This window comes from Podarcis raffonei, chromosome 16, assembly GCF_027172205.1.
Source record: "Podarcis raffonei isolate rPodRaf1 chromosome 16, rPodRaf1.pri, whole genome shotgun sequence".
Classification (NCBI taxonomy): Eukaryota; Metazoa; Chordata; class Lepidosauria; order Squamata; family Lacertidae; genus Podarcis; species Podarcis raffonei.
In genome coordinates this window covers 818,358-843,373 of record NC_070617.1, presented here as the reverse complement: position 1 = coordinate 843,373, position 25,016 = coordinate 818,358, and the positions used below count along the sequence as shown (strand labels likewise).

At 50.1% G+C, this 25,016-nt stretch overlaps 2 protein-coding genes across 7 annotated transcripts in view; both read left to right on the top strand.

Annotated features, from left to right (window-relative positions):
• ARHGEF11 (Rho guanine nucleotide exchange factor 11) overlaps positions 1-14,991 on the top strand; it is a 64,570-nt gene extending 49,579 nt beyond the window's left edge. For 3 of the 5 annotated variants that reach the window (XM_053368196.1, XM_053368197.1, XM_053368194.1), the window contains 12 exons: positions 347-525; positions 620-695; positions 2,589-2,756; positions 2,871-2,958; positions 3,829-3,936; positions 4,711-4,790; positions 6,143-6,385; positions 8,100-8,480; positions 9,881-9,955; positions 11,972-12,267; positions 13,273-13,465; positions 14,264-14,991. In XM_053368196.1, coding sequence (XP_053224171.1) covers positions 347-525; positions 620-695; positions 2,589-2,756; positions 2,871-2,958; positions 3,829-3,936; positions 4,711-4,790; positions 6,143-6,385; positions 8,100-8,480; positions 9,881-9,955; positions 11,972-12,267; positions 13,273-13,465; positions 14,264-14,310 — 1,934 coding nt within the window. In that variant the 3' untranslated portion in view covers positions 14,311-14,991. The remainder of the gene's footprint in view (positions 1-346; positions 526-619; positions 696-2,588; positions 2,757-2,870; positions 2,959-3,828; positions 3,937-4,710; positions 4,791-6,142; positions 6,386-8,099; positions 8,481-9,880; positions 9,956-11,971; positions 12,268-13,272; positions 13,466-14,263) is intronic. The other 2 variants (XM_053368195.1, XM_053368198.1) reach the window with 2 other exon arrangements.
• A 5,111-nt stretch (positions 14,992-20,102) lies between these two features.
• DCAF8 (DDB1 and CUL4 associated factor 8) overlaps positions 20,103-25,016 on the top strand; it is a 41,836-nt gene continuing 36,922 nt past the window's right edge. The window contains exons 1-2 of one of the 2 annotated variants that reach the window (XM_053368146.1): positions 20,103-20,241; positions 23,527-23,636. In XM_053368146.1, the coding sequence (XP_053224121.1) occupies positions 20,178-20,241; positions 23,527-23,636 (174 nt within the window). In that variant the 5' untranslated portion in view covers positions 20,103-20,177. The remainder of the gene's footprint in view (positions 20,242-23,526; positions 23,637-25,016) is intronic. The other variant, XM_053368145.1, reaches the window with a different exon arrangement.

The window sequence follows — 25,016 nt, the reverse complement described above, 5'->3', positions numbered from 1 at the left end:
CCACCCTGAGTGTTTTAAACAAAGCCTCCCAGGTTTTCCATAAACAGAAACAAACTTTGCCAGTGGCCGGCCAGCCCATCTAAGAGCGGTGGACTCGTAATCTGGTGAACCGGGTTTGCGTCTCCGCTCCTCCACATGCAGCTGCTGGGTGACCTTGGGCCAGTCACACTTCTCTGAAGTCTCTCAGCCCTACTCACCTCACAGAGTGTTTGTTGTGGGGGAGGAAGGGAAAGGAGAATGTGAGCCGCTTTGAGACTCCTGAAGGGGAGTGAAAGGCGGGATATCCCTGATATTTGATATCAGGGATATCAAATCCAAACTCTTCTTCTGCACCTTCATTGCTTAGGGGAGACCTTGGAGCACAAGAAGCTTTGCCAGGCCCGGGACCAGTGCCGAGAGATCCTCCGGTACGTGAATGAGGCGGTGAAGCGGGCAGAAAACCAGCAGCGCCTGGAGGTTTACCAGAAGCGCCTAGATGCCACTTCGCTGGAGCGGACCAGCAACCCGCTGGCTGCAGAATTCAAGGTACAATTCCCCCTTTGTCCTGCACCTGAGTCACTGGCTTTATCCTGCTCGTCTCCTCCTCAAAATGCTGCCTTTTTCTGCCCTTGCTGTCCAGAACCTCGACCTCCGAAGTCGTCGCATGATCCACGAGGGCCCTCTGAGTTGGCGCATCAGCAAGGATAAGACTGTGGGTATGTAGCTGGCAGAAACGAGAGCTCCTCTCAGCGTTCGTGCATGTTCTCACACAAACATGGCACGGCCTCTCAGAGTGAAGGCCTGTGTGCGCTTCCTCTGCAGTTGACTTTTCTAATTTATATCCCACTTTCCGATTAAAACCGTAATCAGAAGTGTGGAGGGGTTGTAGGAAGATTGCCTGAGCCGAAAAGCCCTGGCGAACCATTGCTGCCAGCCCGAGTAGACAAGACTGAACTAGATGGACTGAGCGAAGGGGTCAAGAGACAGCTTCCGAAAAGATTAACAGAACCAAACAATTTTGGAACATGGTCCCTAAAACAAGCAGAGCTTTAGCTGTTGAAAGATCAAAACTGTCAGTGTGTTGTTATTCATTCATTCATTCATTCATTCAATCATTCAATCAATCAATCAATCAATCAATCATTTATTTATTGAATAAAATGTATAAGCTTCTTGGTTGTAGAAAGCTCAAAGTGGTTTACCAAAAGACTAAAACAATAGAAGTCTTTTAAGTAATTTAAACCATTGATAAACTCAAAACACACCATAGTATTTAAAGTTCTAGGACAACAGGCCACAGATTAAAAGGCTCTCCCAGATCAGCAGCCTTCGGAAGGCTCCATGGCAGAACACCTGCTTGGAATGCAGAAGGCCCCACGTTTAATCCACACTGGCAGCATCTCCAGGGAGGGCTGAGGCCCTGGAGAGCCATTGCTGCCCATCCGTGGCAACAGTCCTGAGCTAGATAGACCCTCCCTTGTTCCTGTGTCTAGACAGGCCTTAAGTCAGACTTACATCAAAGAAAAGTACATGCACATGTATAATGCCGTAGCAGGGAGGGAGTAGTGCAACTCATGCAACACGTTGGAGATTAATATACAGAACAATAATTATCCATACTTTATCGACCTTCGAGAAAAATACAAGTTAAACAAAGCCACAAAGACTTGCAAACTACCCAGCCTAAAATGAACTTATAATGTCTGGTTTCAATAGATTTTTCAAATGCTTAACGCAGTCTTTTAGATAAGTTCATGAAGATACCGACAAAAGGTAAGTTCGGTGATATTCACAATACCGAGAGATGCTAGTAGAATTGTAGATAGATAGGGAAGCAGTGGATCATATAATATGTTAAAATTTCATATAATGTAGAACTTGCGGAAAAACAAAAGCCCTGTAAACAGCAATGAACAGGATTAGCAACACTCAAAACAATAGGCAAGGTGCTACTCTCGCCCCCCCCCCCACTTAGGAGCAGATCAACAGGCCTTTTTGTGGCGGCTCCCTGTCTGCACAATGCTCTCCCCAGAGAGACTCGCCTGGCACCATCATTGCATGTTTTTAGGCGCCTCTTTACCCAGGCCTTTGGCCATTATATAATCTGTGGGCTGTTTGTGGGGGGACTTTTATTATGATTATTTTATTAATATGCTATCTATTTTACGCTTTTTATTATGTATTTATTATTATGCTCTGAAAAATGTGTTCTTAATGTTGTACTCAATGTTAAGGTACGCGGGGGGCGCTGTGGGTTAAACCACAGAGCCTAGGACTTGCCGATCAGAAGGTTGGCGGTTCGAATCCCCATGACAGGGTGAGCTCCCGTTGTTCGGTCTCTGCTCCTGCCAACCTAGCAGTGCATGCAGTGCAAGTAGATAAATAGGTACCGCTCCGGCGGGAAGGTAAACGGCGTTTCCGTGCGCCGCTCTGGTTCCCCAGAAGCAGCTTTGTCATGCTGGCCACATGACCCAGAAGCGAGATGAGCGCCGCAACCCCAGAGTTGGCCACGACTGGACCTAACAGTCAGGGGTTCCTTTAACTTTAATCTTGTACACCGCCCTGGGATCTTTTGATAAAGGGCGGTAAATCCTTCCTCTCTCTCTTAGATCTGCACGTCTTGCTCCTTGAAGACCTTCTGGTACTTTTGCAAAAACAGGACGAGAAGTTGGTTCTCAAGTGTCACAGCAAGATGGCGCTGGGCTCCTCAGACACCAAACAAACGTTCAGCCCCGTCCTCAAACTGAACGCGGTCCTCATCCGCTCCGTGGCAACAGGTAGGAAGGGAGGCTGTAAAACCATGTTTCCTCATGCAGAGGTGGGAAGCTACACAGGCCGTGGCGCCCTAGTAGGTCACCCTTTCCTCCAGCTTGTCTCTCTCCTCCCTACAGATAAGCGAGCGCTCTTCATCATCTGCACTTCTGAATTGGGGCCCCAGATCTACGAACTGGTAGCTTCGAGCTCTTCAGAGAAGAACACGTAATATTTTTATCTGTTATTCTCCCACCCGCCCCCATCTCCTTTGGGTGGGAAGGAGCAGGGAGATTAAAATGCAGACTGGCCTGTGGGCAGCCGGATGAGTCAGGGAGAGTCAGGGAGAGTCAGGGTGGCAAACAGACAATTTAAAAACAAAAACCAAAGTGTTCCAGAACAGTTAACACACGGTCTCCAGCCCCCACCCCCAAGAAGTTTTAATTGAGTTTTGGTAAATAAGGTAACAAAACTAGATTCCCCTCGATGGTAACAAAACACCCCTCTCCCTCAAAATGACCACAGTTAAAAGCAGTTAAAAGTAGTTTCAGTTAAAACGTGCATGTTTGTCTGTTATCTTAGAGTAGCATTGGAATCCCCTGGGCAAAGATATATGTATATATGTATATATGTATATGAATATATATTGTTTGATTATAGAAAAGAAAAAACAGTGAACAAAGAAAAAAACCAAAGGATAATACAAATGACAAAAAATTAAATTAACTTCTTACAATACAACTTCTATTAATGACTTTCAGTCACCGCATCGAGAATCCCAGGTTTCTTTTGAGTAGCGCACTTTTCATTATCACTCAAAACTTTCCCCAATTTTTTGCTTTAATAAGGTTTTCTATGTTCATACGGGGGTCATTCTAAGCCAGCCAGAGAATCCACATTTTTACAATGCTCTTTAAGATACTTTCTGTAAATGTCCCACCCTCTAGTAAACGTTTGTTCTGTATTAAAAGATGCTGATGAAATAAATGTGGGGTCTCCCTGCCTTTCAGGATGGCAAATCAAAGGCACTCTGTTCTCTTTGGGGGCTTTTTGAGAGTCTTTCTTTTTCTCCCCTCTCCCCCCCCCCCACCCCGGCAGGTGGATGGAACTATTGGAAGAGGCGGTGAAGAGCGCCACCCGGAACGCCCCCCTGCCTGCCAAGCGGCATTCCCAGGAGCTCCCCCTGCACCCAGCTGCTCCTTCCAGGTAAGGGGGGACGCCCACCCCCAGCTCCTCAAGGCAGGAGACTTTTTGCAGGGAACTGCAAAGGGAGGCTGAGGTTAGATGAACTTAGTGTGTGCTTTCTTTCTTAAAAAAAAGTCTGCAAATCTGGCTTTGCAGGAGCTTTATTAAATGACCAAATAAGCCCTTCAATCGTACCTCTTAACATCCACATCTTCTTCTTCCCCACCTCAGATAAACATACCTGCCCTAGGAGTTCCAGCCAGTAGCGTGTCAAGAGCTGTTTTCTCACTCCAGCTTTTCTGGGCAAACTTTTGGCGTATTAAAATGGGGGTTCTGCAGATGGCCTATTCCTCCCCCACCCCCTGTTGCTGCGTTTATGGACATCTTGGAGATCCCAGGCCACGGGAAGGCTAGACTGGCCTCAGCTAGAGCCAGGGCTTTTTCGGCCGTGGCCCCGATCTGGTGGAACGCTCTGTCCCAAGAGACTAGGGCCCGGCGGGACTTGACATTTTTCCGCAGGGCCTGCAAGACAGAGCTGTTCCACCAGGCCTTTGGCCAGGGCACAGTCTGACCCCCTCCTTTGGCGATCCTCACAGAACTCTAGCCCATGGTAGCTATTAATTTGATTTTGAATTGATTTTAGAATGTATTTTAATTAATTGATTGTGATTTTATGTAAACTCTGCTATTTTTATTGTTGTTAGCCACTCTGAGCCCAGCTTTGGCTGGGGAGGGTGGGATATAAATATTATTATTATTATTATTATTACTAGTATCTTTGTCCTTCCTCTTCAGCCTAGTACTCCAGGATGCTGACATCTCCCCCAACCTGGCCCCAAGCACCTCTGCGTCTACCCAGGAGGAGGACATTTCAGGTGAGCGGCTGGCGGTTGCCCTGGGGTGGAGGTGATGATGGGGGCAGCCTCAGCAGCCAAGGTCCAGCAAGGCATTCTGGGAGTATCCTGCTGCTCCCTATGGAAGATATTGGGGGGGGGAGAGGGAAAATCTTCTCTGTTGGTTGCCAGGACCTCCTTCTCACACACAAACGGGCTTCTTTGTCTTTGGGGCATGGATGGGGGGGGACTGTTTCATAATAATAATAATAATAAATTTTATTTATATCCCGCCCTCCCCAGCCGAAGCCGGGCTCAGGGCGGCTAACAACAATAAAACAATACAAAAGTACAACACAAACAACACTCTAAAATCATTCATTATAAAATTAATTAAATTCAAGCCACTGGCCACCATTGGGCCGGAGCTCCGCGAAGATTGCCGAGGGAGGGAGTCAGGCTGTGCCCTGGCCAAAGGCCTGGCGGAACAGCTCTGTCTTGCAGGCCCTGCGGAAAGATGTCAAGTCCCGCAGGGCCCTAGTCTCTTGTGACAGAGTGTTCCACCAGATCGGAGCCACAGCCGAAAAAGCCCTGGCTCTAGTTGAGGCCAGCCTAACTTCTCTGTGGCCTGGGACCTTCAAGATGTTTTTATTTGAAGACCGTAAGTTTCTCTGTGGGGCATACCAGGAGAGGCGGTCCCTTAGGTACGAGGGCTCCAAAAGTTCCTTTCTCTCTCCCATTCCTCCCCTCTCTTCCCCCCAGCAGATGTTGTAAACAAAATCTGCCCTTTTCCCCTTCTGGGGTATCCAAGAGCCCATATAGAGTCCTTACGTGTGTTCCCTAATGGTAGGAGAAAATAACAGAGGCCAACCAGAGAATATTGAGAAGCAAAGCAGCTAGTAAGCCTGATCTTTATTGATCTGTTGCAACAGAGTGCTCCCCTCACACGCAGGAAAGGAGGAGGAAGCCAGAACAATGGTGTGCCTGCCCTTATATAGACATTTTACCTTAAATTCCCTGCCCAGGAGTCCAAGACCACCCCTCCATACATCATACCTACATCACAGAAAAGGCGATCTACAACAGAAATTTGAATGTCTTTGTTTTTCCTGTCTGCCAGGTTACCTGAGAATGCCTTATCTGATTGCCTTTTCTGGTAGTCTGGCCATTTCTTTGGGATGGTGATTACCCAATTCCTGAGACAATGGGAAGGTTCCCTCACCCCCTCCCTCCTTGCAGAGAAAACATTTGGTCCATTTGGGAGTCAAAATGGTTTCAGGGCGGTCTTCCTGTGCTGCTCCAGACATGTGGTCCACATATCGATGTTTGTGCTTGGTTGGTACATTTATGAACATTCATTATATATATAAGACCTTAAATTTTTTATTACACAGACGATACCCCAACGGACGCCCTGGCTGAGGAGAGACCCCTGGCACTGGCAGAAGAGCCAGAGGATGGAGGCAGCGAGGAAAAGGAGCAGGATGGGGATGGCCTCTGCCCTGCTTTGTCGACGTTCCCCACTGGGGAGATGGAGCTTCCTCCTGAGGAGACCCTGGAGGGGCCTGATGAACAGTCGCAGCCACTTCCGGAGGCTGCCTTTCCCGGCTTCCTGGCAGAGTCCGCCTTGCAGGACGGTGAGAGCCAGATTGCTTCTTTTCCTTTATGCGTCTTATCTTTGCACTGGGAGTGCGGAGTGGAAGAGAGGCTCAGGGTGGGCAGCCTTTGGCCTGATTTCATCCTGTGCCATTGTTGTAAACAAAATCTCTGCCCTTTTCCCTTATGGGGTATCCAAGAGCCCTTATAGAGTCCTTAAGTAGGTTTCCTATTGGTAGGAGAAAAGAACAGAGGCCAAGCAGAGAATATTGAGAAGCAAAGCAGCTAGTGAGCCTGATCTTTATTGAACTGTTGCAACAGGGTCCTCACTCACCACACGCAGGAGGGAGGAGGAACCCAGAACATTGGTGTGCAAGCTCTTATATAGACATTTGAAATTGCCACCCTGTAGATCAATACCACCCCCAGAAACATCATACATACATCACAGAAGGGGTGTAGCCTAAGACCACCCCGCCCCTGAAACATCATACCTACATCACAGAAAGGGCATTCTACAGCAGAAGTCTGAGCGCTTTGTTTCCCTCCTGTCTGCCAGGTTACCTGTTAATGGTCACTTGATTGGATTGCCTGGGGAGCCTGGCCAGTCTTTTGTAATGATAAGTACTTAGTTCCTGAGCCAGGTCACAGGCTCACACCCTATTCAAACACAGACATACCCTTCAGACAGGATTTGTGAGGGAAAAGACAGTGGGGAGGCTTTTCCATTTTCCTTTGACTTTGTAGAGAAAACATTTGGTCAGTTTGGGACAGTTTGGGAATCAAAAATGGTTCCAAGTCGGTCTTCCTCTGCTGATCTATGTGCTTGGTTGGTACACTTATGAACATTTAACATATATCTAAGACCTCAAAATTCCTATCACACCATACACCTGGATTTTCCTGGACATACCTGGATTTCAAAGGTGGAATTGACATCTGGGGGGGGGATTTGTGAAAGGCAGCGCTTCATCCTGGATCTTAGACACGTTTTTGTAAATAAAAAAGAAAAACAGCTTTTTTGGGGGGGGGTCCTGGGTTTTATGCCAACCCTCCCCTTGAGTATCCTTGCGACTGTCCCTCTCCTGGGCCATCCTGCTTTCCCTCAGCCCTGAAAGGGTCCTTCAATTCAGAGGAAACTCAAAGCAAAAATTTGCGGGGAAATGGGATGGTTATAGAAGATACGTGCAAAAATACAATAATAGTTTTGACTCTGTGCTAGCATTCAAGTGACGAAGGAAGTAAAAGGAGGTGGACAGCAATTAAGGATTTGTTATGTTCTCTGAATGTGTTGGAAAATTTATACAGAAAGGTTTTTTGTTTTGTGTACATTCAGTTGTAAGATAAAACATATGCGAAGGGACTTGACAGGAAGTCAGAATTGAAGAAAAGATTTTGTAAGCTAAAAGGGGGGAAATATTTATTTTCATTATTATTATCATTATTGTGTGTGTGTGTGTGTGTTGTGTGGAATGTTTGGGAGGAAATAAGACGGTAAATAACAAATAACAAACAAAATATTGATGTATGTAATTTTTCTTTCTCAATTATATTTTGTGGTAGTATGGTTGTAGTTTTTTTTTTTTTGTAACATAAAATCATTCAATAAAAACTATTTAAAAAAGAAAGAAAGAAAGGGTCCTTGAACATGGTGGCAGAAGACGAAGGCCCCCTCCCTGGTCCAAGGAGAGGCCAGATTCAGCCCACCTGTGGGATTTAAACAACAGCCTCCCTCCCTTCTCTTTCCCCTTGCAGTCGAGACCCTGCGCCATCTCCTCCTGCGCAGCTTCCTCCCTTGCCGGGACGCTGACCCTGAGGAGGACCTGACCCCCACCCCTTCTGTGGTCGGGGCCGGCCAGCCTTGGGACTCTGCGCTGGCCAGTCAGGACTCGGGCAGCCAGGAGGAGCCGTCTGGGGAGAGCAGGGCAGCCGTGGAACTCCCCGAATCTGCAGCAGCGGATCCAGAAGGGGCCAGTGCTGGCCTGGAGGCTGGAGGCTCCCAGAGCACCGAGGAAGGGGAAGGGACAGAGCCTCGGGGAGACGAGAGGACAACAGGCGCCTCCTCCGGCCAAGGGGCTGCTGCAGAAAGTGACCGGCAGGGCAGCAGCAGCAGCAGCTACAAAGTGGTGCGGAAAGGTACGTCTGTGACTCCTACCCCGTGTGTGTGTGTGTGTGTGTGCATGGCAAAGAGGTTGGCGGGAGGGGTGGGGGGTGTCCTCCCTGAGTTTCCCCTGCCTGGGGTAGAGCTGATGCAGGTTGTTAACGGAGAAATCTGAGGGCTCCTTGGACAAAAAAACAAGGAGACCAGCCAGGAATCCCAGAGCAAAACAGCAGCCAGTCGGCTTGGTCTTTACTGAAGACTGTTGTGAAAGGACTCCCACCTGCCACCAGGTGGAACAAGATGGAAGCCCCAAACAAGAGAGAACCCAAACTTTTATTAGCTGCTAATCCCCATGTTACACCCCCCAAAAACTACATCACTAATACATCACGGTTACATCATGAAAGGGGAGGTCTGGTGGCCGTAATCTGAGCATCCTGGACCCTGCCCCATGGTTCCCCTTGCCCTCCACCAAACACCCCTCAAGTGGAACAAAAGAGATCTTTACATTTCCCTCTTTCCCAGCCAAGTTCATCCCACCCTTTTGTCTTCATCTGGGTTTGTTCTTTCTGGAATGGCTACCTGTCTGGCACTCAGGTATCAGGAGGCCAGGGATTATCCCTCAGGCAGAGGGGCTGCTGAGGAGCTGAGCTCACAGGTCTAGATGAATTTCTGAAGTTTCCCCAGTGAGCCAGTACAGAGATTTATCAGTGAATTTTTACATTTGGTATCGTGCAGCAAAGGCCCTTTGAATAGATAGGAAGAAACTGTGATGAAGTGTTTTGCGGGGACAAGTCACAAAAGTCACAAAAGTGATTGTGCTGATTTTGGTAGTGGGCTGCATGTGCATGAGATCTGCTGGAGGGGCAACCCCCCCGAACCTATACATAAATTCCTGCAACGAGGTCCTGGGTGAATATTTGTGACTGTGAAGAACAGGGCCAAGCATGGCACTGAACTGCCAGCCTGTCCCATGTGCCAGCTCCTGGCCCGTTAGGATTGCTTGGAGGACGGAGGCGGCTTGTGCCATCTCAGACAGCCAGGGAGCTCCTGGGCACTGTACAAGTGCAGATGAGGGGAAATCCATCCGCCAGGAGCCTCAGAGGCTGCAGACTAACCAACCTCCCTGCTCTGGAACCTGCAAGCGTGCGGGAAGATGTTGCAAGAGGGTGATGGGGCCGGGACCAGGGGATCGTGGCCTCCTTTCTCCTCTCCTTCCTGGGTGCAGCTGGCTCTTGCTCAGACCTCTCTTAGCTTTAACCTGCATGCGCTTGATTCCTAGGCTTCTCTTATTCCCCTTCCCTCCCAGCTGGGCACTTCCTCCTGGGTGTTCTTTGTTGGGTGATGGGCACTTCTTGTGATTCAAGGTTTTGATCACGCTTCTCTCCTCACTCCCCCCTCTCCCAACCCCCCCCCCCGGTGTCTCCTTGCACAGCAGAGGTGGAGGGAACTAACGGTGCTTTGCCTTTGACAGACGGCAGCCAGGCTGGTGGCACGGCTCATGCGGATGGTAAAGAAATCCTTTCTACCCCTGCCTGGTGACGGGAAGGGCTTGGGGAGATGGAGGGGGTCCTGGGGGCAGCGTGTGTGTCTTAGGGGTGGCCACAATGTGCAGGAAGGCCCTGCTCACCCCCCTGTGGGACCGCAGTCTGGCCAGACAAGTGCGCTCTCTCTCTCTTTCTCTCTCTCTCTCTCTCTCTCTCTCTCTCTCTCTCTCTCTCTCTCTCTCTCTCTCTCTGAACACCTGGCTGCAACTGTTATAATAATAATAATAATAATAATAATAATAATAATAATAATAATAATTTATTTGTACCCCAGCCACTCTGGGCGGCTTCCAACAGAAATTAGAAATACATCAAAATGTCACACATTAAAAACTTCCCCGAACAGGGCTGCCTTCAGATGTCTTCTAAAAGTCTGGTAGTTGTTGTTCTCTTTGACATCTGGTGGGAGGGCGTTCCACAGGGCGGGCGCCACCACCGAGAAGGCCCTCTGCCTGGTTCCCTGTAACTTTGCTTCTCGCAGGGAGGGAACCGCCAGAAGGCCCTCGGAGCTGGACCTCAGCGTCCGGGCAGAATGATGGGGGTGGAGACGCTCTTTCAAGTATACTCCCAACTGACGCCCATCATTCAACATTCATACCGCCAGCCACTCCTCACTTGCCACCAACACCCCAACACCCCCTCCCACGAATCCCTGCCTGACAGGATCCCCAACACTTTCCTTGTACTACCAGTATTGAACTGATACCTTCGTTCCTTCAATATTTGTCACAACTTTGCTTGTGCCAAAAGCAGCAGAACGTCACAGCCATTTCCCACTTCTTTTACATCCTTCCAAAGGCAGATCCCACTAAGCCCCCCAGCCCAATTCCACCCTCTGTCCTCCCCCCAGCCCCATTTCTGCAAGGGCAACCTGCCCTCCCACCCCCTATCCCTCTAAAGTCAGACACAGGCCCTGTGGCTGGGCTGGTGTGTAGAAGGTCCTTCAACCTTCTTCCCGCTGGCCTTCTCTCTATGGGATGGGGTGGGGGGGAAGCGATTCTTGGCCAAGGCACACCTGTGGGGTCCATCTAGTGCAGTGTTGCCTACACTGGCTGGCAACAGCGGCTCCCCAGGGTTTCAGCACTGAGACGGCCTGCAACTCTTCCTGGAGATGTTGGCCAGGGACCTTCTGCACTCCAAGCAGGTCCCCTTCCAACTCAGATTGTGGCAGCTCCTTCTCTAAAACAAATGTAAGATTTCAGTCCAGAGGGGGTGATTTAAATAGGAAGCTGCCTTATACCGAGTCAGGCTATCGGATCACATGAACCGCCATGTTTCTCCAGGGATTCAGGCAGGGACTCTTTCCCGGAGTTACAGGTGAAACTCGAAAAATTAGAATATCGTGGAAAAGTTCATTTATTTCGGTAATTCAACTTAAAAGGCGAAACTAATATATGAGAGCGACTCATGACATGCAAAGTGAGATATGCTTCTACTTCTCAGAGTTCCAATCTTGCTCGATTTGCAATTCTTGTTTTGCTGATTTCCTTGAATATTCTAATTTTCTGAGATGGTTAATTTGGGGTTTTCATAAGCTGATCATCGCAGTGATAACAAATCAGGGCTTGGCATACCTCGCTTTGCATGTCACGAGTCTATCTCCTATATTAGTTTCACCTTTCAAGTTGAATTACGGAAATAAAGGAACTTTTCCACAATATTCTAATTTTTCGAGTTTCACCTGTAGAACAAATCAAGGCTTGACATATCTTGCTTTGCATGTCACGAGCCTATCTCCTATATTAGTTTCACCTTTGAAGTTGAATTGGTGAAAGAAAGGAACTTTTCCACGATATTCTAATTTTTCGAGTTTCACCTGTACTACCAGGGATGGAACCTGGGACCTTCTGCATGCAAAGCAGGTGTTCTATGCCTGTCCTCCATGATGCCTCTTCCCCAGTGTGTTTCTCCCCCCCCATCTGCTTTGCGCCTCCATGTCTCCCTCCGACTAACGCTCCCCTCCTTCTCCCTGCCCCCAGGGAACTACTTCTACGTGAGCTTGCCGGCGGGTCCCGAGGAATGCCAGCCGGACGCCAGGAGCCCTAGCCCCGTGGAGCCAGCCCGTCCTTCCAGCCCACCAAAGAGCTCCCCTCCTGCTGCCAGGCCGCCCCACAGGTGGCACCGTGCCAAGGAGAGCCTGGCAGCAGGCTGGCTTGGCCACTTGGAAGGCCCGCCAGCCGCCCCAGATCTCTCCCCCTCCAGCCAAGTGGTCTGGGATGTGGACGTCATCTTCCAGACGATAGAACAGCTTTCCCTGAAGCTCACCAGGCTAAAGGTGAGGGGGGGGGCGGCTTGGGGGGCAAGAAGGAAACCCTTGGTGCTTTATCACCAGCAGGAAAGCTTTCAGCCACCTGCATGTGGCCTCTGTTGTGAGAGGCAGGGCAATGGGTTGAATTGGGCTGGGAGAATGAATGCTGTGTGCATTGGGACGGGGAGAAGATCAAAGCGGGCACAGAGGGTGGTCTCCAGCCTTGCTAGTCAGGTTGCCCTTTGACTGAAAAAGAGCCCCCGCTCCAGCTGAGGACCTAATGGGGGGAAAGACGTGGAACACCTAATCAAATAAGCCCAGTAGCCCTTCTTCTCAGGCAACCCTAATGGCCCCTTCTGTAGTGGTCAGATGGGATTACTATGAGGAATTATAAAAAAGCATCAAGCCATTGTGTCAGCGATGAAAGCATTGAGTTGACTGGGTTTGATTCATGGACAATAATTTCTGGTCAAATCCCACAAGCCTCTGCATCTCTGCCATTTGCTTTCTTTACGCCTGACAGGCACGTATAAGCATTCTGAAACACAGACCAGTTGCTTCCTCAGGCATCCTCAGTACATGAAGATAGTAGGTCACTTTGATGTAGTTTAATCTTTAGATAGATCTTAAGGGCCAGGAAGAGAGTTCACAAGGAGATGGTAAATACTGCCATCCTGTCTCTCCTGTTTATGACCTCTGGGGTTTTGCTGAATGCATTCCTCCTTATATTCCTATTTTATTACTCTGGACTACTATGCATGCTCAAGTAGGAAATAGTTTTTTTGTAGTTTTAACTTTAACTTTGTCGCACGTGGGGTTTTTGAAATGCTCAGAGGAAATTGATTGGTTCTTACGAACACTGTGTAAAAAGTTCTTTTGTGAATAAAACTCACCTGGGCCAAGGAATTATTATACACACTCCTCCCAGAGTCTTGCTCGTCAAGCCTTGTGTGTATTCTATTAATCAGAGTCCAATCTTTCCTTGTTTTGGGAACGCTACACCTTCCCCTCTCTCTGTTTGGGGTCTTGTAGGATGTTGAGAAGGCCCACCAGGAGCTGCTACAATCCCTGAGTGGCGGCTCTACCACAGACAGTTCCACGCCGGTGGGCTGCGTGCCGCCGGATCTGAGCCAGCCGCTGCCGGGCAGCCGCCGAGTCTCCAGAGCCAGCGATGAGGACCTTCTGCCCTCCCCACAATCTCCGGCGGAGGCAGCATCTGCGTTGGGTAAGAAGCCCCCCGTTTGCCCCCTCCTCTTTTGCTGCGGACACCTCTCCACCTGCAGGAGATTGGGGGCTCCCCGACCCCTCCCCGCCTGAGGGGGAGATACTCCTGCTGTGCTTGGCTGCTCTTCAGAGTGTTGGTGCTGACCTTTAAAGCCCTAAACGGCCTTGGTCCAGTAGACCTGAAGGAGCATCTCCACCCCCATTGTTCTGCCCAGACACTGAGGTCCAGCTCCAAGGGCCTTCTGGTGGTTCCCTCACTGCGAGAAGTGAAACTACAGGGAACCAGGCAGAGGGCCTTCTTGGTGGTGGTGCCCGCCCTGTGGAACCCCCTCCCACCAGATGTCAAAGAGATAAACAACTACAGTGGTACCTCGGGTTACAGACACTTCAGGTTACAGACTCCGCTAACCCAGAAGTAGTACCTTGGGTTAAGAACTTTGCTTCAGGGTGAGAACAGAAATCGTGCGGTGGCAGCAAGAGGCCCCATTAGCTAAAGTGGTGCTTCGGGTTAAGAACAGTTTCAGGTTAAGAACGGACCTCCAGAACGAATTAAGTTCTTAACCCGAGGTACCACTGTACCTGACATTTAGAAGACATCTGAAGGCAGCCCTGTTCAGGGAAGTTTTTAATGTGTGACATTTTGATGTATTTTTAATCTTTGTTGGAAGCCGCCCAGAGTGGCTGGGGAGACCCAGCAAAATGGGCGGGGTACAAATAATAAATTATTATTATTATTATTATTATTATTATTATTATTATTATTATTATTAAAGCGTCCCCCCATCTCTCTCCCTTCCAGGCCAGATCTCCCTTTCTGAAGACAGCCCCCAGGAGGTGACCCTTTAGGAAGGGGCATTTTGCAACTGGACGGACTGAAGGCAGCAGGCGGACTCGCTCGCGGGCAGATCGCCGCCCCCTCCTCTTCCCTGCCCACTTTGGGGGTCTCTGGGTTGAACTGAGGAGGGGGCGGGGGTCCTGTAGCGGCCCACGTTAGAAACGGCAAGACCTGCGATGGCGCAGAAGGAAAACTGGAATCCCTGGAAAGCACATGCTGGATTAATCTGAACCCTGGAAAGAAAGAATATCTGTGGAGTTCTCCCCGTCAGGGGCTTCCCAGGAGGGACAGCCAAGCTCCCGGAGAGTGTTGGGGGGGGCTTAAGGTGGAGAGAGCCCCCGCTTCTCTCTCTCTCTCTCTCTCTCTGCCTGCATGTCTCTTCCATTTTGGGTAGGGGGTAGCTTCCATTTGCTCCCCCCCCCAACCGCTGAATCAATCGCGTACATATGCACACCTGCATATGCGCCCCACAGACTGGCTTTTCCAATGTACATGAAAGCTGGAAATATATTCTGTATAATTGCACTTTTTTTCCATTTTGTTTATTTTTGTTTTTCTCTCCACGGTGAGGAAGACCCCGTCCCCTCTGGAGAGATTCCCCAGCTGCTTCCAGACCTTATTTGATATAAATATGTATGTATATGCATTGAGTTATTGTAAATATATGAGAAAGTTGTTGGGTTTTTTTTAAAGATATGCCTCCATTAGCCTGATGGATATCTAGAAGAAGATCAGAAAGGCCCCCGTAGCCCAGACTGGGTTGGGGCGGCAGCAAAGACCACTGCAACTCTCAGGGCGTGACAGCGGCAGCAGCAGCCCAAAGGCATCAGGCAGGCAATGGCCGCCGCCCCCCTGTGCCCCCCACCCCAAACCCTCTCGGGGCAGAAGGGCTGCCCTGCGCCCCACAAACATTGCTGTCTTCCGCCCTGGCACTCGCTTCGCGAGAGGTGGGCGAGGGCTGGGCTATGGGGGCACCCAGGCTGGCTACCTGCCTTGCAGATAGGGTGCTTCTGCTGTTTTATTTGGGGAGGGGGCCCCTGCTGGTGCTACGACAATCTGCCCCCCTCCCCAGTCGCCCTTTCCTCCCGCGGCCGCTCTGACTTTGCCACGGTGCAGGCGGCGTTTGGGCTGGAGCAGAGGGCAGGCGACCACTCTTGGTTCTCAGGCTTGCCACCCCCCCCCGACCCCCCACCCCCGCCTGGCCGGGCCGTGCAGATTCCTGGGGGGCCTCCCTGGCTCCAGCTGCAAGTCCCTCGCAACCCCCCCCCCGCCCCCGCTTGCTGAAACAGGTGGATGAGGCATAGAAGATTATATATAGATATATATATAGATATATATATATGTTTAAAAAAAAAAAAGATGCCAGACTGTTTGCTGTTCAATCCGCTAAAAGCCAATTTTATTTTCTTCCTTCCGATGGTAAAGGTTTGTGGTTTTTGTTTTTTTGTTTTTTAAGAAAAGTGGGGGGGGCAAAGTAAAATATTATTTGACCTCCCGTCTGTGCGGATTTTTTCCTTTCACCAAAAATGGAGCGGAGGAAACTGGAAGGGCTGAAAGGACAGAAACAGGACCCCCCCCCCCCCCGTCCGCTGCCTTTGGCTCCAAGTGTGAAGGAGGGGGCAAGCGCTATAAGGCCCCTAAGAGAGAGGGGGCTCTATAGGGGTTGTTCTGGTGGGGGTGGAGTGCCAGGGAGGGACCCCTGTGTGTGTGTGTGGGGGGGTCTTTTGGTGGGCATCTGCTTGAGGGGAGGGAATATCCCTGACCGTGAGGGTGGGGGGCAGACCTGGATTGAATGGGGAGAGGGTTGGGGGTGCAGTGGGACTGCAGTGAGAGGGTGGGGGCCGGAAATGCACGTTGGGCAACTGAGGTTCAGACTGCAGGATATGGGAGGTGGGAGGGGGGTCCCTAACTCGGGGGGGGCTCAAAGTTGGTGCAATGGGCTATTATGAAGAGTCCTGACTTGCAGCCTTTCTCAGCCTGTGGGCCCCCAGATTAGCTTTCCAAGCACAATTCAAAGTGTTGGTGCTGACCTTGAAAGCCCTAAAGTAAAGGTAAAGGGAGCCCTGATCCAGCACCGAGGGCCTTCTGGCGGTTCCCTCATTGCAAGAAGTGAGGCTACAGGGAACCAGACAGAGGGCCTTCTCGGAAGTGGCGCCCGCCCTGTGGAACGCCCTCCCAGCAGATGTCAAAGAGATAATTAATTACCTGACATTCAGAAGACATCTTAAGGCAGCCCTGTTCAGGGAAGTTTTTAATATGTAACGCTGTACTGTTTTTAACACTGATTGGGAGCCCAGAGTGGCCGGGGAAACTCAGCCAGATGGGCGGGGTATAAATAATAAATTATTATTATTATTATTATTATTATTAGGCCGACTCTGGGGTTGCGGCGCTCTTCTCGCTTTATTGGCCGAGGGAGCCGGCGTGCAGCTTCCGGGTCATGTGGCCAGCATGACTGAGCCGCTTCTGGCGAACCAGAGCAGCGCACGGAAACGCTGTTTACCTTCCCGCCGGAGTGGTACCTATTTATCTACTTGCACTTTGACGTGCTTTTGAACTGCTAGGGTGGCAGGAGCAGGGACCGAGCACCGGGAGCTCACCCCGTCGGGGGGATTCAAACCACCGACCGCCCTAAACAGCCTCAAAGGCCCAGTAGACCTGAAGGAGCATCTCCACCCCCATCGTTCTGCCCGGACACTGAGGTCCAGCTCCGAGGGCCTTCTGGCGGTTCCCTCCCTGCGAGAAGCCAAGTTACAGGGAACCAGGCAGAGGGCTTCTCAGTAGTGGCACCCGCTCTATGGAACGCCCTCCCACCAGATGTCAAAGAGAACAACAACTACCAGACTTTAAGAAGACATCTGAAGGCAGCCCTGTTTAGGGAAGCTTTTAATGTTTGATGTATTACGGTTTTTTAATGTTTTGTTGGAAGCCGCCCAGAGTGGCTGGGGAAGCCCAGTCAGATGGGTGGGGTATAAATAATAAATTATTATTATTATAGCTAGCAAGGCCAGAGCTCGGGGATGATGGGATTTGTAGTCCAGCAACATCTGGGGACCCGCAGGTTGAGAACCGCTGTAAGGGATAAGTGAGAGGGTCTCCCTGGAGGGGAAGGATTTGAGGAGGGGGCTGGGAGCTCCGTGCCCACTTTGGGGGGGAGCAGGTGACAGCCCCCATCTTCGCCTCAGCTGCTTAGGAGACCCGGGGCAGCCCCCTCAAAACGGGGCTCTGGCTTTGGCCTGAGTAGTGGGCCGCAGTTGCCATGGCAACCAAGCCTTGGCAGCACCCTCGCCTGTTCTCTCAAGGCCCCCCCCGCCACCCCTGCAGGGTGGGCCGCCCATTGCCAAAGCAGTTTTCCAGGGCGCGCTCTCGGCGAGGCGGGTCGTGGGGCACCAAAAAGGAACAGCTACAAAATGGGTTTTCCGTCGTGATTCCTTCCATCGTCCCACCAGGAGTTTGAACACTTTGGAAGTGACTTTCAGTGGTGGAGGGGGTGTTCCTAAAAACACGCAGCTCAGGGTGCCCAAAAGCAAGGTGGAGGAAGCCCCTCTTCTGCCCCCTGAGCTGCTGGCGTTGAAGATGGAAGATGGTGATGAAGACACCTTGGACAAAGGGGGAGGAGGAGGAAGGCGCTGGGAATATCTAAGCAGTGCCATCCAAACTTTTTTCAGAGGGCCAGATGTGATGAAGTGAAGGGCCATGGGGGCCGACCAAAGTTGTTGACCTTTTTTTAAGATTGAATTTCTTGAGGGTTTTTTAGGATTTTACCGCAGGAAATAAACTGCCACAGGGGCCGGATTAGGCCCCCGAAACAGACTTTGGACATGGCTGATCTAATGCAACCACCACAACTTCCCTGAGCTCCTTAGAGGAAGATGAGAAGAATAATTTCAGAGGAGGTCCTGCTCCTCTGGCCAGTTGCACAGTACGGTTGTCCCATAAGTGTTGGAAGGGAGAAGCCTCATGCATACTGGCAAACATGATTCAAACAAGATGTGATCTGCCTGAGATAAGATAAAAACCCCAAGTAAGTTTTATAAGCTGGTCTCCGACTGTAATAAATTATCTGTCTGTCTGTGTCTATCTAAACTTTATTTGCATTAGCCAATGGCCATAGCAACAGTAAAACATTACAGTATACGCAGAAAAGAAAATTTGATATAAGAGCACAATTTAAAGTCCTGAATCAGCCGTCAGTGGCCCTTATTCTGATTGCCCCTGCTATGAACCTAGCAACCTTTGCAGTTATCTGCTCATTTTGATCTGAGCTCCTTGGAGGAAATGCAAAGGAAGGGAGGGGAGCAGCCCTGGGTTCAAGGGCGTCCTGGGTTTTTTTGACCCTCCTCTTCCAGCTGAGGCTTTCCTGCAAACAAGCATGTTTCGCATCCCGACCCCCTTTCACCTGCCTTGCAGAAGCAAATTGCACCCTGGGGAGACACGGGCCCCTGCCTCTGGGTTCCTCCAGGGGGCGCCTCTCTCAGCCCAAGCGGATCCTTCGGCTGCACCCCCCTGCGGTTGCAGCGGGTTGGACTAGATGACCTTTGGGGGTCCCTTCCAAACTACGATTCCTTCCTATTATCTTTGGCTTGTTAACGGAGAAATCTGAGGGCTCCTTGGACAAAAAAACAAGGACACCAGCCAGGAATACCAGAGCAAAACAGCAGCCAGTAGGCTTGGTCTTTACTGAAGACTGTTGCGACAGGACTCCCACCTGCCACCAGGTGGAACAAGATGGAAGCCCCAAACAAGAGAGAACCCAAACTTTTATTAGCTGCTAATCCCCATGTTGGGGACGAGGGTGGTGCTGTGGGTTAAACCACAGAGCCTAGGAGTTGCTGATCAGAAGGTCGGCGGTTCAAATCCCCGTGACAGGGTGAGCTCCCGTTGCTCCATCCCAGCTCCTGCCAACCTAGTAGTTCGAAAGCACAAAAGTGGAAGTAGATAAATAGGTACCACTCCAGCGGGAAGGTAAACGGCGTTTCCGTGCGCTGCTCTGGTTCGCCAGAAGCGGCTTAGTCCTGCTGGCCACATGATCCGGAAGCTGTACGCCGGCTCCCTTGGCCAATAAAGCGAGATGAGCGCCGCAACCCCAGAGTCGGCCCGACTGGACCTAATGGTCAGGGGTCCCTTTACCTTTAATCCCCATGTTACACCCCCCAAATGACATCACTCATACATCATGAAAGGGGAGGTCTGGTGGCCGTAATCTGAGCATCCCTGCCCCATGGTTCTCCTTGCCCTCCACCAAACACCCATCAAGTGTCACAAAAGAGATCTTTACATTTCCCTGTTTCCCAGCCCAGTTCATCCCACCCTTTTGTCTCCATCTGGGTTTGCTCTTTCTGGAATAACCTGTCTGGCGCTCAGGTATCAGGAGGCCAGGGATTCTCACTCAGGCAGAGGGGCTGCTGAGGAGCTGAGCTCACAGGTCTAGATGAATTTCTGTAGTTTTCCCCGTGAGCCAGTACAGAGACACATTTATCAGTGAATTCTTACATTTGGTATTGTGCAGCAGAGGCCCTTTAAATAGATAGGAAGAAACTGTGATGAAGTGTTTTGTGGGGACAAGTCACAAAAGTCACAAAAGTGATTGTGCTAATTTTGGTAGTGGGCTTCATGTGCATGAGATCTGCTGGAGGGGCAACCCCCACAACTTATACACAAATTCCTGCAAGAGGCTCGCAGTGAGAAGCTGCCGGCTGTGCCCTGCTCAGAGTAGACCCATTGGGCTCCGCGCAGAAGCGGAAGGGCCCCGATCCCGGAGGGCGGAGGAGCGGAAGGGAAGGCGAGGCTCCGCTGGCTCCGCCCGAGAAGGAGGCGGAGGAGGCCGAGGCTCCGCGGCGCTTTCCTGCCCGGCTTCCCCGCCTCCCTCCCGGCAGACATGGCGGCGCCCGCCCCGCAAGAGCAGCAGCAGCAGGACGCGGAGCTGGAGGAGCTCCTCGAGAGTAAGGAAAGGGGAGACCCCGGGGTGGTCGGGGGCTGGAGGGGGACCCCCTCCAAGTCCCACGCAAGCCCCGCCCCGAAACTGCCCTCTTCCCTCCCCCACCCCCGTTCACACGATCAGGGTCGCGACACGCGTGTCAGGCCGTGGGGTGAGAAGGGTCTGGGTCTGCCCCACCCCGCAGGGGGGCGGGGGAAAAGAGAGCCTCCCCGCAAAGGACCTTGACCTTGGGGCTGCCGCCTGCCAGGCCTCTCCGGCTGATTTGGGGGGCAGGTGCGTGTAGATGGGGGGAGAGGCTCCCCCCTCACTCCCCCACCTTCCCCCCAAAGGATCTGACACGGGGGTTGACTCCCACCCCCCACGCCTCCCCTGTTCACACATCCCAAAGAGAACCCCCGCGGCGGGGGCGTTTAAAGAGACTCTCCCCACATTTTCTCCCTAAGGGGGGCCGCCCCATATGCTGCTTATTTCTCTCCCTGGTTAGAAGCCTGTATATGTGTGTATGCACGTGGGAAGGTCTCTCATAACGTGTCCCAGCAGGAAGAGTCGAAACTCTGCCCCACCTCCCCAAATTCAAATAAATGCCCTCTTGGCTGAGTGGACCGAGACCCCCATCGCTGGGCCCAGTGCCCCCTCTTCCCATCCCCACATGATTCACTCCCCCTGGAGATTTTAAAGCAGAGGTTGGGTGGCCACGTGTTGTGTATGATTTAGCTGAGATTCCTGCATTGCAGGGGGTTGGACTGGATGACCCTTGGGGGTCCCTTGCGACTCCACACTTCTAGGGTTTCTGCTTGGGCTGGTGCGGGGGGGGGTGAGGCTCCTCTGGGGCAGCAGGTGACCCTCCTGCCTGGGGCTCATTCGCACCTGGCACTCATGACTTTGTGCCTTGCCCTTTCTTGCTGCCACGACAAATTCAGGATATTACAATATAAGCCCTTAACAGCTTAGGACCAGAGATCATCTTACGCCATATACGCCCACTCTGCTAAATCAACACAATCTGCAGAGCTGGCACTGGTGCAGGGGCCGTACGGCACCCATTCTGCATCCGTAAGAAACCAGCATCTTAGTGTGTTGGCACCCACCCTGTGGAACTCCCTGCCTCTTGATGGGGCCTTCGCTGTACTCTTTACAGCGCCTGCTATAAACATTTTTGTTTAAACATGACTATTCAGATATGCAGAATGTTTACATGTGTCTTATTTATATATATATATAATTTTCAAACATATTAATTGCACAAAATTTCATCTCTTATACAATTTTTTGGGACTTCCATCAGCACCTCTGATGATCTTCCATTTTTATAATTTGTTCTTCATTTCTTAAATTCATATTGCCTTAATTATCATAACTAACATCATCCTTTTCATTCAATAAAGCAATAATTCCAATTATTAATCTTACAAAACTTCCTGTAAACCTACACATGTAATTTGGTCATCACAACTACTTTTCAGATAGTCCGTAAATTTATGCCAGGCTTCTGTGAATCTCTGGTCCCGCCGGTTTCGAATTCTTCCTGTTAGTTTATCTAGTTCTGCATAGTCCATCAGTTTCATCCTCCAGTCTTCTTTCGTCGGTACATGTGTCTTAACTTTTAGCTCATTGTTGATTTTAATTATATTTTGAATGTTTCCAACAGCTGCTTTTAACTGTTTCCCACGATAACTTCATTGTTTTGCTCTTTATGAGGATCAATTATTTTAACACAATCAGTGGTATATCGATTTTATGAATCAATACATAAATAGCAAAAAAATAAGAATGCGATGCACGTTTTGCTGTGGGGCACATTTAACCCACCTTTTCCCCAAGGTGGCGTGCGTTGCCCCCCCCACTTTAATCCCACGACAACCTTGTGAGGTTGAAAGGCAGCGGTCACACTCCTCCCTGGCGGAGTGGCAGGATTTGAACCCGGGCCTTTCCCAGGACCTCATCCAGCGCCCCTATTCAGCAGGGATTGTTGTTGTTGCTCAACGCAACGCTGGCAACGTGATCCTCTTGGGTGAGGCAAGAGTCTGGAGGTGGTTCTCGCCTTCAGTTGCGTCACTGCTTTGAACTTTTATCTCCTTTCGTAAGGACTTTAGTGTGTCAGAGATGATCCTTGCAGGTTTTCTGTCATTTTGCAGCCCTGCCAGATTTAACGTTTGGGCTTTCCGTCCTTTTAAAAAACCCGCTTTTGCTTAGGCAAACTGGAGCCAGGATCTGCCTGGAGCTCAATAGCGGCAGGATCCTGGCCTCCGGGTCCCCTCTTCCCACAATGTCTCCTCGCACTCGCTCCTTCCTTCCAAGGTAGAGTCTGGAAAAGAGATTCTGCTCAGGATCTGGGCGGTTTAAGGAGGAGATTGGAAGCGGATTTGGCCATTAAATTTGCCTACTTTAAGTGAAGAGAGAAATGCAGCAGTGACAAATCTTTTATGTATCTATATTTCCATACAACGTCCTGCAACGTAGTAATAATAATAATAATAATAATAATTTTTATCTATACCCCGCCCTCCCCAGCCAAGGCCGGGCTCAGAGCGGCTTACAAGCAATAATAAAAACAAGTTGAATGATTACAACTTAAAAGCAAAATTAAAATACAACATTAAAATATTGAAACATTAAAATATTAAAATGTAGCCTCATCGCAGGAGGAGAAGGAAAGAAAAAAAGAAAGATGTTGTAAATAAGGCACCTTGGAGCTTGAAATTATAACATTATTTATCAAAACGTGGCAACATTCGGCCAACTCGGCCGCTGATCGGTTATAAAACTTGCATTTTGTGTGTTTATTTGGAAAATAATCACTGTGACTTTATGTTGCATCAGTCAGCGTCATTATGCAACAGATGAAATGTGTACAGACGGTTGTTCAAAATTTTATTCTTCCACTGCTTCCTTATTTTTATTTAATGCCCCCCTCCAATTGCTGCTCCCGCCCCCTGGAGCATTACAGCGTCCCCGCCCCCCCCCCCAGGGAGTGATATTGCCCCCTTTGGGAAACATTGGGGTGGGGGTCTTCCTGCACCATTGTGTGCTGGGAAGCCCCCAGAAAGGCCTTTTCCTTGGGGAAATTCCTCCCCCCTGGGCCCCCCAGCAAAGAAACCCCTCTCTTGCCTTCTGGATTTTGGGGAGATAATAAATAATGAATAATAAATTTTTATTTATATCCTGCCCTCCCCAGCCTCAGGGCGGCATACCTGCTCACGTCTGCTCCCTCGGGAGGGGGCGGCTGTTTCAATAATGCCCCCCCCCCTGCCTTGCATCATCACTCTTCTTTCTCCCCCCCCCCCTCTAGGTGCCCTCGATGACTTTGACAAGGCCAAGCCAGTCCCATCGCCTCCCCCTTCAACTGCCTCCGTCGGGGACGGCAGCGTCTCTGAGAAATCGCCTGGAGATGCTGCCAAGGTAGGGCAGGCGACCTGAGCGCCCCCCTGGGAATGTGTGGGGCAGCTGGGGGAGGGAGGGCAGCCCCTTGCTCCCAAGGAGACGGACCTTGGGGGTCTTGGCTCGGCAGGGGGAGAGGGTCGCACATGGACAGGACCTCCGACTCCCCGTTGCTTCTTCTCCCCATTGCTGAAACAGCCTACAGCTTCTAGATCAGGGGTCAGCGAACTTTTTCAGCAGGGGGCCAGTCCACTGTCCCTCAGAGCTTGTGGGGGGCCGGACTATATTTTTTTTGGGGGGGGGAGAAAAAAGAATGAATTCCTACGCCCCACAAATAACCCACAGATGCATTTTAAATAAAAAGACACATTCTACTCATGTAAAAACACGCCGATTCCTGGACCGTCTGCGGGCCGATTTAGAAGGCGATTGGGCCGGATCCGGCCCCCGGGCCTTAGGCTGCCTACCCAGGTTCTTGATCCTGAGAACAATTTGCAGTTCCCGCTCTGTAAAATGGGCCCATTAGGCCACACAAGAACTTGTGAGGATGTGAGAGGGCCAAGCGTGGCGTTGTTTTGAGCTCCTAAATGGCTCCTGGCCATGCTCTCCTCTGGTGAGTGAGTTTTGTTTCCAGGCGAGTGGACAGGAAAGTTCTTAAGAACCGATTGATTTATTTTCCTTTTGGCCCTGGACTTAGCCAGCTGCCCAGGCAAATGTTTTGTGAGCTATTCATGTTGGTCGGTGGCAAGACTCAGGGCTTCCCATCTGCTTAAAAACTATATATATATATTATATAATTTAAACATATAAGTTCCAACAATCATTTAACATAACTTCTTATCTTATACAGTAATTTAGACTTCCGTCAACAACCTCTGAAGATTTTCCATTCTTTATGACTTGTTCTGCATTTCTTAATTTCTCTATTACTTTTAATCGTCCTTATCTAATATATTGTATCAAAGTCTTCCTTGAATATTGCACAAAGCCCTCCTTACAGAACTTCTTGCAGTCCTACTAGCATAATCTGTTTATCACAATTGCTTTTCAAATAGTTCAAATATTTATTCCTGTCCTCCAAGAATCTCTGATCCCGCAGGTTTCGAATCCTTCCTGTTCATTTATCTAATTCTGCATCGTCCATTAATTTCATTTGCCATTCTTCTTTCGTCAGTAATTCTTCTTGCTTCCATTCTTGTGCCAATAAATATTCTTGCTGCTGTTGTTGCATATAAAAACAATTTATAATCCTGTCTGTTAATATCCTCCCCTACGATGCCAAGCAAAAATGCCTATGGTTCCTTAGTAAAGGACAGGAAAGTTCTTAAGAACAGATTGATTTATTCTCCTTTTGGCCCTGGACTTAGGCAGCTGCCTAGGCAAATGTTTTGTGGGCTATTC